Source organism: Cariama cristata, unplaced genomic scaffold (genome assembly GCF_000690535.1).
Source record: "Cariama cristata isolate BGI_N322 unplaced genomic scaffold, ASM69053v1 Scaffold33068, whole genome shotgun sequence".
Taxonomy (NCBI): Eukaryota; Metazoa; Chordata; class Aves; order Cariamiformes; family Cariamidae; genus Cariama; species Cariama cristata.
Window position 1 is genome coordinate 600 of NW_009629941.1, and position 12,014 is coordinate 12,613.

Sequence of the window (12,014 nt, forward strand, 5' to 3'; positions counted from 1 at the left end):
ATGCTAAAGGAGTCACAGATACCATTAGCTTGCCTGGCTCACAACTTTCAAAATACTCTTAAGTAGGTCATGTGCAAAATCTTAAATTCCCAGCTACAAAATTTTGTATTGCACAATAATTTGTCAGTCATATAAAACAGTAACTATTTTTTCCTGGTAATAATTTGAAATCTTTAAGTATTTCTCTTGAAATACAAGTATCTCTGTGCATTGCTGTACTCCAATCTCATCAATCCTTTGCAGCTGGTCTAAAAACCAAACTGGGAAGACTGGTTTTCAGTGAGAACTTATTCAATAACTCCCAATAATTTTAATAAAATACAATTTCCCTTTCCAGAAAATGCTAGCCTTTCAGCAAGCCCTGTTTCTAAAAAATAATCTATTACACATTTCTCTTTTTGCCTTCCTGATCCATATAATCCACCAGATCTATGAAAGCCATTACACAGAGTTTGTCATGGGATTGGTCTTCAAAACAAATGAGGAGATGATTCAGTGTTAGCGAAAAAGAATAACATAGAACAAATTAAATGTTAGGTTTGGCTTTTCCAAGTCCCCACAACTTCTGAAATCACTATTTGCTTGTTCATCTCATTAACTTTGAAACAACTGACACTTGAAGTAGCAGCATCAATATTCTGAACTGTTCTCTACAGAAAGATACTAAGAGATACTTCAGTTGAAATAATTTTCTCTTTTTTGAAGTTTGTATTTCTCAGCTTTCAAATCTTGTTTTGTAAAAAAAAAAAAATCTCAGAGAACAATACTACTTTTTCAGACACATAAATTATTCAGTGATAATAAAGCAGTCAAGCACCAGAGTACTAAGCCGCAGTAGCTGCAAGATCTTCATAACCAAGCTTAATTGCCAAGTTCTACAGGAATGGAAAAGTAGACTATACATGTCACCAGCACTGCAGATCTTTGAACCTGTAGCTGAAAATTGCTATGTCAGTCCCAAAGACTTTCAGGTCTTTGTAATCACAGAACTTTAAGCTTTATTATTTAACTAAGATAATGATATGTAAAGATTCGGTTAATTTGTATTAACCTACCAAAAGAATGAACAAGAATATGCTATGATGAGGCCATCTGTACTAACCCAAGACAACCCACTCATTTCAAGTGTGGATTTTACAAGGGTTTTTGCAAGCATGTTTGACTCAAAAGTATGTTCATGCTCCAATAGCAGCTATTAAAAAAAAAAACAAAACCAAACCACACACACACCCCACTCAAAACCCCCACATCACTCAGGCTCGAACCACTTCCCCACCCCTTAGTTCCACAAGAGCTGAAAGGCTTTGTTCTTCAGCAAATAGGTTGGACAAAAGACACCCTGCCAAAGAACGAGGACCAATTCTAATAGCAGTCACCATCTCATTTTGGCTTTACAGTCTGTAGAACCTGCCTTCTGCATTTTCATGTCACACTGACCAGGCAGAAGCAAGTACTTGGGAGTTTTTTTCTGCTTAGGCAAAGCAGCACAAGAACATTCCCTAAGTGCTTCAAATAGAGACTTCTTCCGACAATCTCTCTCCCTCCACCTCTGCAGCAGTACCAACTCAGCCTTTCCAAAACCTGCTCAGGTTTGCTGCTGTCAGCCAAGTGAGCTGGGCTCTAGACACCTTGTACTTAGTATGCTCACTAAGAATCTTTTCTTTCCCTGAACTATAGCTAAACATTTTCCACAGGCTTTGAACATCAAACCCAGGCTGAAAACTTTAGTTCTTTGCAAGTCTTTGTTTCATTAAATGTTAAGGAACTCTAAATTGCTATGGCAGCCCCCTGCAAAACAGCAACAATCTGATCAGTTTACCTGATGCAACACAGCAGCCGTGACTACCACCAATTTTCCTGGACACACACATCTTGGATATCAGATTTCCTGAAACAACCCCAAGATTATCAGGTAATATGCCTGTTTTTACCATTTCAAACATTCCCATGTAAGACTTCTCATTGGAATCTTCCAGTTCATCAACTGAGGAGTTCTCACCGCTCTCCTCACCTATGCACTACAACCTGCTGAAAGCCAAAGGCCTAAGTTGTTCCTACAACCTTCAGAGGCATTATTGCAGGAGTACATCACATGCCTTGCTTCCAAAATAACTGAAAATGTTCATGTGATACTTAACTGGTTAATTATAACACAGATCTTGAAGACAAGCAATGGTGCCAATTCAGTTTTACTCTAGCGCACCTGTAGATCATCAGCCTGGTACTTCTCTCTCTAAGGAGAGATCCACACACCATCATCCCAACATCACAAGCAATTTTTTAACCACTACAGCATACATAGACTATAAAAACACTTTGGGAGTTGACAGCAAGGAAAGCCTTTAGTTTGTGTCTGAAGATGCAAACAAAAACCGACTACAGTACACAATCCCTGATCATAACCGGCCAGATTCCATATGATCTGCTAGAGCTCCTGAAGAGAGAGTGCCAAGAGCTCAGGAGGTACTCCAGCTGAAGCTGCTGTTAGCTGCCTTGAACACCAGATGTTGAAGACATGCCTTCTACAATTGTGCCTTACGGTGAAGCACTGCTCAGTCAGGAACTCCTGCCCTTGCTCTTCTTGCACATCAAGACTTTACTCACTTTCTGAGTAGATGTGGTCAAGATACACAGATGAAGAAGGAGCTGACACAGTGTAATTTTAACTGTTTACTAACCCTTAATCAACATAGCAGAACAATGTGTGGGAATGGGAAGTGCTTGCAATAGTAGATGTTTTAACTAATAGTTCCTAGTGTAATGACATCTGCGAAAGCCAAAGTACTGCTAACAGACCATTAAACTACTCCAGATTTGGAACTTGCTGTACCTTCAACAACTTTTGTGCCTTCTTCAAAAATTTTCAAAGAAATGCTCTAACTGTGTCAGCATAGATGAAACAAGCCCGCTCCAAGATCACACAACCCATTCACATGAACATATGCAGATATGCAAGTCTGGAAGGACTGCATAGTTAATGTATTTACAGTCCGATGCTACCGGAAACATAAAACAGTACAAAAATAAAAGTCCAAACTGAACTTTTTACACCTCCACATACCCCTTTTTAATATGTTATTTTGCACTGTGTACATGAAAACCAAAAATAAACAAAAGGAACTTTAGCCAAACTCCCCTTCCTCCTCCAGCTTTATTGATAGTTTAAAATTACATTTTCTATGTTCTAGGACTTCAATTGCTTTTACCATCTTACTTTAAAAACTGATTACAAGCAAATGAAACTCAGTTGTCTAAGTGATATAGTATACAAAAATAACATCTTGATTTCTGTGAAAATGCATTTATTTGCAACTCCTGAATAGCTCCAAATTGTATATGCTATAAGCACTGATGTCTGGGTTTCAGTTTTACTTTGAAGTATTTATTCAAAAGCTTCCCATTACGTTCTGTATCTCCAACATGAACATTCATTGACTGAATTACTGTTACTTTTAAGTTTATTCCTGATTTCTCTCTCTCTCATGGCCATTAACAGGCATGTGCATCTTGTTTGTTTACTCCCACTCAGCTATATGCTCTAGGTAGGGCCTGATACAGATATTACTTGGTGTTAACAGCTACTGAGGTCAGACAATCCAAGGCCATTGTAATAAAATTAAAGTTATGAGGAAGTTTAGACACTTCCAGAATTTCTTTCCTCCTGCATAGGATCACTTCCATGTAACCCAGAGAGGGTTTGCTGGTCTGACTCAACTCTTCCCACTCATCAATCCCTATTCACCAGTGGCACGGAAAGGGGGTTCTTTAACAAAGCATTATACATAACACCTCTACCAAACTAAACATAAACATTTTTGTAGTTAAATGCAGAAAGTTGATTTTTTTCCACCCCTTTCCTCCTTTTACACGGCAAGTAAAGCTCACTGGCCTGGGAGTAGCCTCTATCTGCCAACCTTTGGCCAGTGAAGAGGATTCAGAGAAAAATAATACAACCATCAATCAGAAAAAGGAGGGGCGACAAAGGAAAATAATTAGGCTGTAGCTTCAATTGTGCATTCCCGTGCAAGGTGCCCTGACTCGCCGCAGCGATAGCAGTTGACTTCACTGGTCTTGCTGCAGTTGATGGCTACATGGCCAGTTTCACCACACCTGAAAAAAACAAATTATTATCAAAACCATCCAGAACAGTTACTCAGAAAAGCAATCCTATTCTACCAAGCAGATTAGCTACTTAAATTTCATGCAACACTAGTTGTGCATTCAAGACTTCTGCTTCAGTGTTCCAGAACTCTTTGACATGAGGCAAGTTTCTGTCTTTAGAGCCCGGAACTGCTCCCCAACTGATCCACTCACATTCATCGCCGTATATGCCAAAACCACCGTACATCAAATACAGAAATTTGTTTGTTTTACGGTGTGTCAGGTTTTGCCTGTTCTGATGCTTCCGTCTGCATTTTAGCCTTGAGAGTAGTTAGTTTTAACTCAAAGGCACTGTATGTTCTCTCTCCCTTCTCCACAGCAGGGAACCTTACTGGGGGTGAAGAATGCTACACTCAGGAACATGCTGTTTCTGGTATTGCCCTGCATTCAAGAACCAGAGAGCATTTTGAAGATGGCATTTCAAACTGATTTAACATCCACTTCTATGTGTGGTACCTATAACCAAGGCATCTTAAGTACATGCCTGCTGGGGCTGGCTGCGCCAGTCAACTGATTTGTAGAGCTGGCATTTGGTAATTTCAGCGTAAGATACAGGAAACCTGGACTCCAGTTTAAACTTGTGCTGTAGGTAAATACTTCCCATTACCTTCTGCAAAAAGATTAGCTCTTTCTCCTGTACAGCTTAAGTAATTAAACATCTGCACTGTTCTGGCCATCTAGAGATGCACATCATTGAATCTACTACTTGACTTCGCTAACATGTAAGTCTTAGTTTTGCACAACAGCAGATAACTGTTTAAAGAAACAAGCCACCTGGTCAAAGTTTAAGCTTCATTTCCTAATCAAAATCAGATACAGAATGCATCTACCACTTAAGGTATGTTTTGCAGTTGTCTCCTGTCAGTTCTTACCTATAGCATTTCACTTTGGTGCAGTCTTTTTGAATGTGTCCAAACTCTCCACAAGAATAGCACTTCTGCTCATCTGCATGGTCACAGTCACGAGCCAGATGGCCGGGTTTGCCACAGTTGTAGCAGCACTGCTCTCTCTCCCTCTTTGGCTCCTTGCAGTCCTTCGCAATATGGCCACCTCTACCGCAGTTATAGCAGGCTTCCACAATAAGAAAAACATACCAAACAAGACTATAAAACCTTGGTAGAGTGAGATGTAGCCTGCTTGTAATGAAGGACACGTACAGCTTGTTTCCAGTGAATTATGATCAGCGTACTGTATCCTTCTCTTCAACCACAGTTCTCTGTCCATGTGATTGAAGAGATAGAATATTTAGTGATACTTACCATCCTCCTGAAGATCACAGTCCTTGGCAAGATGGCCAGACTCACCACAGCGGTAACAGATGTCCGGGAGAGATGACGACATGAACTGGAAGCCTGCTTGAAATGGGTAACAGGAGAAAAAAGGCTTAAGTTCAGAGTATTCTTAAAGAGTTAAATCAAGGACACTGCCAGCTGAACTGACAAGTTAACTTCACTCTCAGAGGCCCCTGGCAAAATTCTTATGTAGAGGCAAGAACGAGCGAAGTTGTGTCCTAACTTCTTCAGACTAAAAGCAGCCAGTTTTACACTATTATTTTACTATTCAGAACAGTCAGCTAAAGATCTTACTGTACAAATATTGAAAACCACAGTGATCAATCACCTCTGCCACGGCTTCTCATCCCACGACCGCGGCCAATTCCAGTAGGGCACTCCCGAGCCCAGTGGCCAGTACGTCCACACTTGAAGCATTCATTGCTGCTCATGGCTGCAGATTACCTGCCTGAGGAAGAAAGACATTTTTAGAACACCTTCCCCTCCCGTAGCCAAAGGCTACATTAAAGTAAGAGATTTAGAAGTTTTCCACCCTCCTAGCAAAGGCAATGAAAACCAAGCAGGACTTCCAGCTACCTCAATACTTTCTTGTACAATATCTGTTCCTGACTATTAAAACCACTGCAGGGGATGAAAGTTTCTCTCTACTTCGCTTGGAGTAAGGCAGCTTTGAACAGCCAAAGAAACAATGTACTACGCATCTTTTCCTCTAGTTAGTTTTTTGTAGCCAGTCTTCACTTCAAACACTTAAAAAAATGCTTCAGAGTGAGAAAAAAAAGTAAGTAGACCCGTTTAACTATTGTCTTACCAGCCTTACTTTGTTCTCCTTCAGTAACACACCTTCTTCCTTATTCCTCAAACTCAAAAGTCAGCTATTTATCTCTACGAGTTATTTCTTCCTGGTAATTGTTACACTTTCTCTTGAAGTGTCTGGCTAGCAGCTACTACATTTATTGACTAATCAAGCTTCACTCTGGAAGCTAATTGTAAGAATAGGCAGTATTAAACCTAAAGCCTTGAAAAGCATACTAGCTTAACATTTGAAGACTTAAGTTCTTTTATACCTAAAGGACCTAAATAGCAGTTAAACTCTGAGAAACAAGAACTACAACTTCAATATATTAACCTATAGCTCAGGATGCAGACTTCACTCCTAGGTTTACATGAAAGAAAATGTATAAGGCATTTGGCTTCCCTGAAAGACACCAGACACTTGCCAGATATCCAGAAGGCTAACTTTGAAAACATCCTTAGAATGCCAGAGAAACATCAGACAGGCATGCCTGTCAGACACAATATAAACCACTTCTTTTGCCCATATTGGGGAAGAGAGGTATGCGTTTCATTGAGCAGCAAAGTCAGTCTGCCACAGGCCACTGAAGCAGTGGTTAGGATAGCATAGGTTAGACTGCGGTCACTAACTCCCCTGAGCTATAAAACAGTTATGCAAGACTTCCAGAACTAGAAACGAAAGAACAAGGAAGTTAAACATTTAAATTGGAGTATTTTTTAAAGCATGCCTGAAGACAAGTTTAAAAATACTTCATGTCAAGCTTTGATTTGATGAAGTCTCCTTAAGTTTAAATACTTCACAAACTACCTCCTAATTCATTTTTCTTAATCCAAGAGAAGTAGAATCATTATCTGGTATGTTTGGTCAGTTTACCTGATCCCCCATCAAGACAATCCTCCTGTAGCCCTACAGTTTATTTTGTTACAGAATGCTTTGCTTCCCTCCCCTTCAAACCATCTAGCATTCCAGATTTACCAGGAACATTCATGAGTTGTGTCTTGAAGAAAGCCACTACAGAAGCAGTAAGAACAAAACATGACCTCAAGAAAGAACCAGAATTAGCATCCTGACATTTAGCTCTTCATTTAAGAGCTTATATCTAAACATGAATTTTTATTTGGAGTTATTTTTAAAGTACTCCAACGTTAAACAAATTTACTGTGTTTTTTCAGCTACTCCTCCCTCAAAACAGTTCCTCTTTCTCCAATCATCTTCAGGATAGAAGTGACCGTCCATCCTTCCAACCACAGTAGAAGCCTGAGAATTCAAAGTGCAAGAGATACAAACTTTAGTATGCTATTTCTGTAATCCCACATCTACCTTCCAGCTGGACCAGATGACGGTATTTGCTCTTAAAAATGAAGTTTTGCAATGAGAGAATGCAAGAAAATCTTAAACAGATATTAACAAGAACAAAACAACTAGTTGTCTGAGCACTTCAGAGATATACTTGGATTTTACACATAGCTCAGTCTTCTCTGCTTCATCTCAGTGTTCAAGGTCTCAAACTATTTTATTAGAACACCCAAGGGTGAAAAGCTGTCTACTATGGTGGCAGCAGCTGGCACTCAGTGTGCTATTGTTTATGCCTGTTTTCATAGCAACCATGTTGACACTGCAGAACAGGAAAAACACAAGCAAAGCCAACTGCAGGAGCTGGGCTCAGGCATAATAGTTGATGCTGCTTTTAAATTAAAGAGGGACAAGATGGGGTGTCTGAATTATATACCAAGATACATTCTTCACTCAACTCTCTTAATGTCTTCACATTAAAACATTACAGAACAGCAACAAAAGACCTGTTAAAAAGTGCAAGATGAAATACGCTAACAGCTGTAACAGAATTGTAATGTATCTTTACAGATACTAACAACTATCAGACTTTCATTCCAAACCATGAACTTGAGACTACAGCATAAAGTGACAGGACTGAATGCTGCCAGCAGTTACCCACATGAAGAACCTAACACAATCAGTTAGGTTAACATATGGTAAGAGACAAGTGTTTAATGGGTGAGCTAGACCTGCTTTAGATACAGAGTGGAAAAGTTTTTACACTAACCTTGTATCTAGTCTGTCAATCTGCCAGTCAGGGTCAGGATCTGCATGATGGACAAAAGCTCACTACTCACTGCCCCAAAGGAATCCGAAAAGAGAAGTTTTACATCTGATTCAAATTTGCTTCCTTTTTAACTGCTTCTTCAAGAAGAAAACCTGAAGTTTCTTTTCCTCTGGTATACAGCAAATTGGCAAAGTTAAGATCATGCAAACTCAGTAAGAAATCCAAGTCAAACAACGGTCTCTCCACAACTATCCTTCAAGACTATTTGAGAAAGTCACTTAAAAACCTTTATCTTCAGAGGCCCCTTTTTCTCCCCTGAACTCTGGGACATTGGAAGGCTACAGCTGCCATAGAAGTATGACTACAAAGCACACTGCTCCATCTTCAGATACCTTAAATCTATGAAAGTACCAAACTGCCTGGAATCTCTCTTCACCAGTATTTTAATGTTTAACTTCTGCATTCTTCCTGTAAAAGATCTGAAACCAAGTACAAGTTCACCAGCTAGAGGTAGATGCAGCCAACACTACTTTTACTTACTCCACATTCTAAGAAGCCTTACACGGGACAAAATTCCCCAGCAGTGTAAACCATTTTAAAAAACAATATATGGATTTAGTTTTCAGATAACGCCAACAGCCACCTTTAAGGAGCAATATCCAGAAAAGGCTGGTTCAAAAGACAAGTCCTTAAATGGATAGTCTCCAAGCAGTTTGGACACCATTACATTTTTCAGTTACTTCCAAGAGGAAAAAAACCAGTGAGTACAGTGAAAACCACTCAAGTTCAACTTCTCCTGTATTAGTCAATACTCCTCCATTTTGTCATCACAGGCAAATTTCCAGCAGTTCCTTTTATCTATCAAGGCCACCTTAAGTAAGCTTTCTGCAAGAAGGTTACTTGTTTAAGTCTTCTTGGAAAGTTTTCACTCGGTCACACGTATCAGTGTTTTCCACAGCTCAAATATGTTATACAAAGCAGCTTGCCCTCACACTCCACCCCCCCGACCCCCCGCTTTACATCCCAGAGCTAGGATTTTTACCTCACCAGAAGAGGAAAAGTAATAATGGAAAACAAATTACAACAATGGCCTCATCTAGTGTTTCTGTGACAGGTCAAATTCTGCAAGATATACTAAGCCACTGCTTCATAGACTAGATTCCAAAACTTGTGAAAAATCACAAGTTTAGTTGCCTCGAACCTTACCTTCCCACTAAAGAGACACAGTAGACGTTTACCTGAACTCCCTCTACAGAGCTTCGTAACTGCAGTTTGAAGCTGAAATGCATCACCTTGCAGCTATTCAGCAGAACATTACCAAGAATGAATTTTAGACTTTGATCTGTATGATCACTGTACTGCTGAAGATCATGAGCTGAGAACAGCTCAAAGATCCAAGCGAGAGGTGCCACCACAGTGGTCTCCTAGCTCAGATTTGAAGCTTTTGAGTGCAGCTTTAGCACCAAACTTCAAAGTGACAAAGTTTCTTTGTGATTCTTCTACTAACACAAGAAACTTCGAAGTGGAAGATTATGTATTTTTGTGGCTTTACAGTGAACACAGGTTCAAAACTTAAAACGCCAGAGGTGCTATTAATGTCTAGTCTTCTCACACAAGACTGAACAATACCCAAGTCTGTTTTAGTAGCCCATTTAAACCTGATGATGGAAAGAACTACCACTAAGCTCCATAGTAATGCTCCTTATTTTATGGCTTTTAGCCTAACCCTCTGAGGAAGACGTTTGTTTTAACAAAGTAAAACAAACTTGGGCTCTTCATGGTAGAAAGGAAGCTGAACTTCACCTGCAAGATCACTCACGATTCCTTCTGGATACGAGCAGTTCCTTAGAATTCAACAGTCCAATATAACAGGGGTAATTATCTTCATTATACTTACCAGGTGCTTCTTTTGATCTACAAGTATCACTTCCATTCAATATTAATCATACTTCATTCCTTCAAAGGACACACTAGATAAAAAACACTGCTAAAGCCAGGATACTTAACAACTCTTTGGTAAGTCAGCTATATCAGAGGCAAACGTTGAGAAATCAGCAGTTTCCTTCCAGGCTGCTGGTGACCAACCTACAATACCACATCTGAATTCAACGAGTCAGCCTGAACATGGCAAAACCCCTACATGACAGGAAGTATAGCTTTGCTTTCCTATAAAATAAAGGAATGGAAAGGCAGAAAGGACTGCTAACAGAAGTGCTAGTGTTTAGTTTCAAAAGATAAGTCAAAATATGACTCATTTTAACAGAAATGCTACCCATCAGAAGTTTTTATTTCTGAAGAAGCATGTTTTGAGAATTCTTGAGCACAGGACACACGACTGTCACCAAAGCAGTATTCAGCTGGTTGAATTTCCACATCTGTAACCTGAAAACATACTAGAGAGAGCTATTCTGCTCCCATCTCCGGATTTTGTCCTCACTGGAAAATAAACAAAATTAAGTATTCTGACCACCAGGTAACAATACCTCGATTCTGAAAGGAAGTAGTTTGAAACTTCAAGAAAACCTGCAGAAGCAGAAAGCCAAGCCCTGCGCTCCATTCGGGTCCCCTCAATACATTCCACAGCCAAGTTGATCACAGAACACTGAACATTAACTAAAACTCAAGAACTTGGATCCCTACTGAGGAGTCAGAAGGCAGGTCAAAAAGACATCATGACTTTGATTACGCTAGTAATTCTTGGATAACTTTGTAGACACAAATCAGGAGAGCAAAAGTTCATCGAAAAAGTGACTCTGTAGTACTTTCTGCCTAACCCTACTAGTTAACAGAGTGGAAAAAACTACATATTATCGACCAAATATGCACATTATACCATCCTCCCCTTTTATTTTTTTATTGCTATCTGTACAAAGTTTTAAAGAGAGGTAAATAACATCAGCAACATGTGAACTTTTTAACGTAAAATTCAGCCCAGATATTAACAGAGTCAGTTTTTAAAAATGGCAGGTTAAGCCTGTAACTCGCAATGTTGTTGCAGAGCCCTGGTGAACTCATTTAGCCTCTTCACTTTGAAGACAGAGGCAGGATTAGGTCTCTAGGCAAGTTTGCATTGAGAAAGAAAACATGGACTAGGCAACCCTATGCTGCATGGCAACAGGATCTTATTAAGCGCTGAAATGAAAATAAAAGCCACTATTAGGTTTAATAATTCCTTATGACAATTCTGGATACTAAATGAGTAACAGCAGTTACTTGAGAAATGTGTCTGACAGGAACTTAAATAAAAGGCTAGTCTGTGATCTGTAGATGTCACAGGCTATTTTTCCTATCCATTTATAGGTCACATTTGGATTTGGAGCAGGCCACCATCCACGCCTGTGGTCGGAGACAAATAGTTGCAACACCTCGACCCTCTGGTCTCCGGCAGAGCCTCACACGTGGGGAGCCACGTGGTGCGCCCAGGCCCAGGCCCCGCCGCCACCGCTCCGCCAAGCCTCCCCGCGCAGTCACGGTGAAAAAGAGTTTAGTAACGGTTTTAAAAAAAAAAAAAAAAAAAAAAAAGAAAAAGACCAAACAATCTTATTCCAGCCCCCTTCCAGCCAGTCCCCGGTCTCACAAGATCTTCTCCTCCCGAAACTTGCTGCGGCCGCTCACTCAGAGGGAAGTTAGCCCCACACCCCAACCTGCGCATTAAGGCCATACCAGGCGATTCCCCCCTCCCTACACCGCCAGGCCGGCCACGTGA

The 12,014-nt window shown here is 40.1% G+C and overlaps 1 protein-coding gene across 5 annotated transcripts; it reads right to left on the minus strand.

Annotated features, from left to right (window-relative positions):
- Nucleotides 1-3,047: 3,047 nt before the first annotated feature.
- On the minus strand, nucleotides 3,048-5,908 carry CNBP (CCHC-type zinc finger, nucleic acid binding protein). Of its 5 annotated transcripts, none has more exons than XM_009705364.1 (4): nucleotides 5,782-5,908; nucleotides 5,421-5,516; nucleotides 5,034-5,232; nucleotides 3,048-4,110 (listed from the first exon to the last, which is right to left on the minus strand). In XM_009705364.1, exons 1-4 carry the CDS (start codon nucleotides 5,882-5,884, stop codon nucleotides 3,993-3,995), a joined length of 516 nt encoding a protein of 171 aa, XP_009703666.1. In that variant the 5' UTR covers nucleotides 5,885-5,908; the 3' UTR covers nucleotides 3,048-3,992. The 5 variants fall into 5 exon arrangements, with proteins under 5 accessions (XP_009703666.1, XP_009703667.1, XP_009703665.1 ...); XM_009705365.1 differs by having other exon boundaries at nucleotides 3,122-4,110; nucleotides 5,421-5,513; XM_009705363.1 differs by having other exon boundaries at nucleotides 3,122-4,110; nucleotides 5,034-5,240; nucleotides 5,423-5,513; nucleotides 5,782-5,884.
- Nucleotides 5,909-12,014: the final 6,106 nt, after the last annotated feature.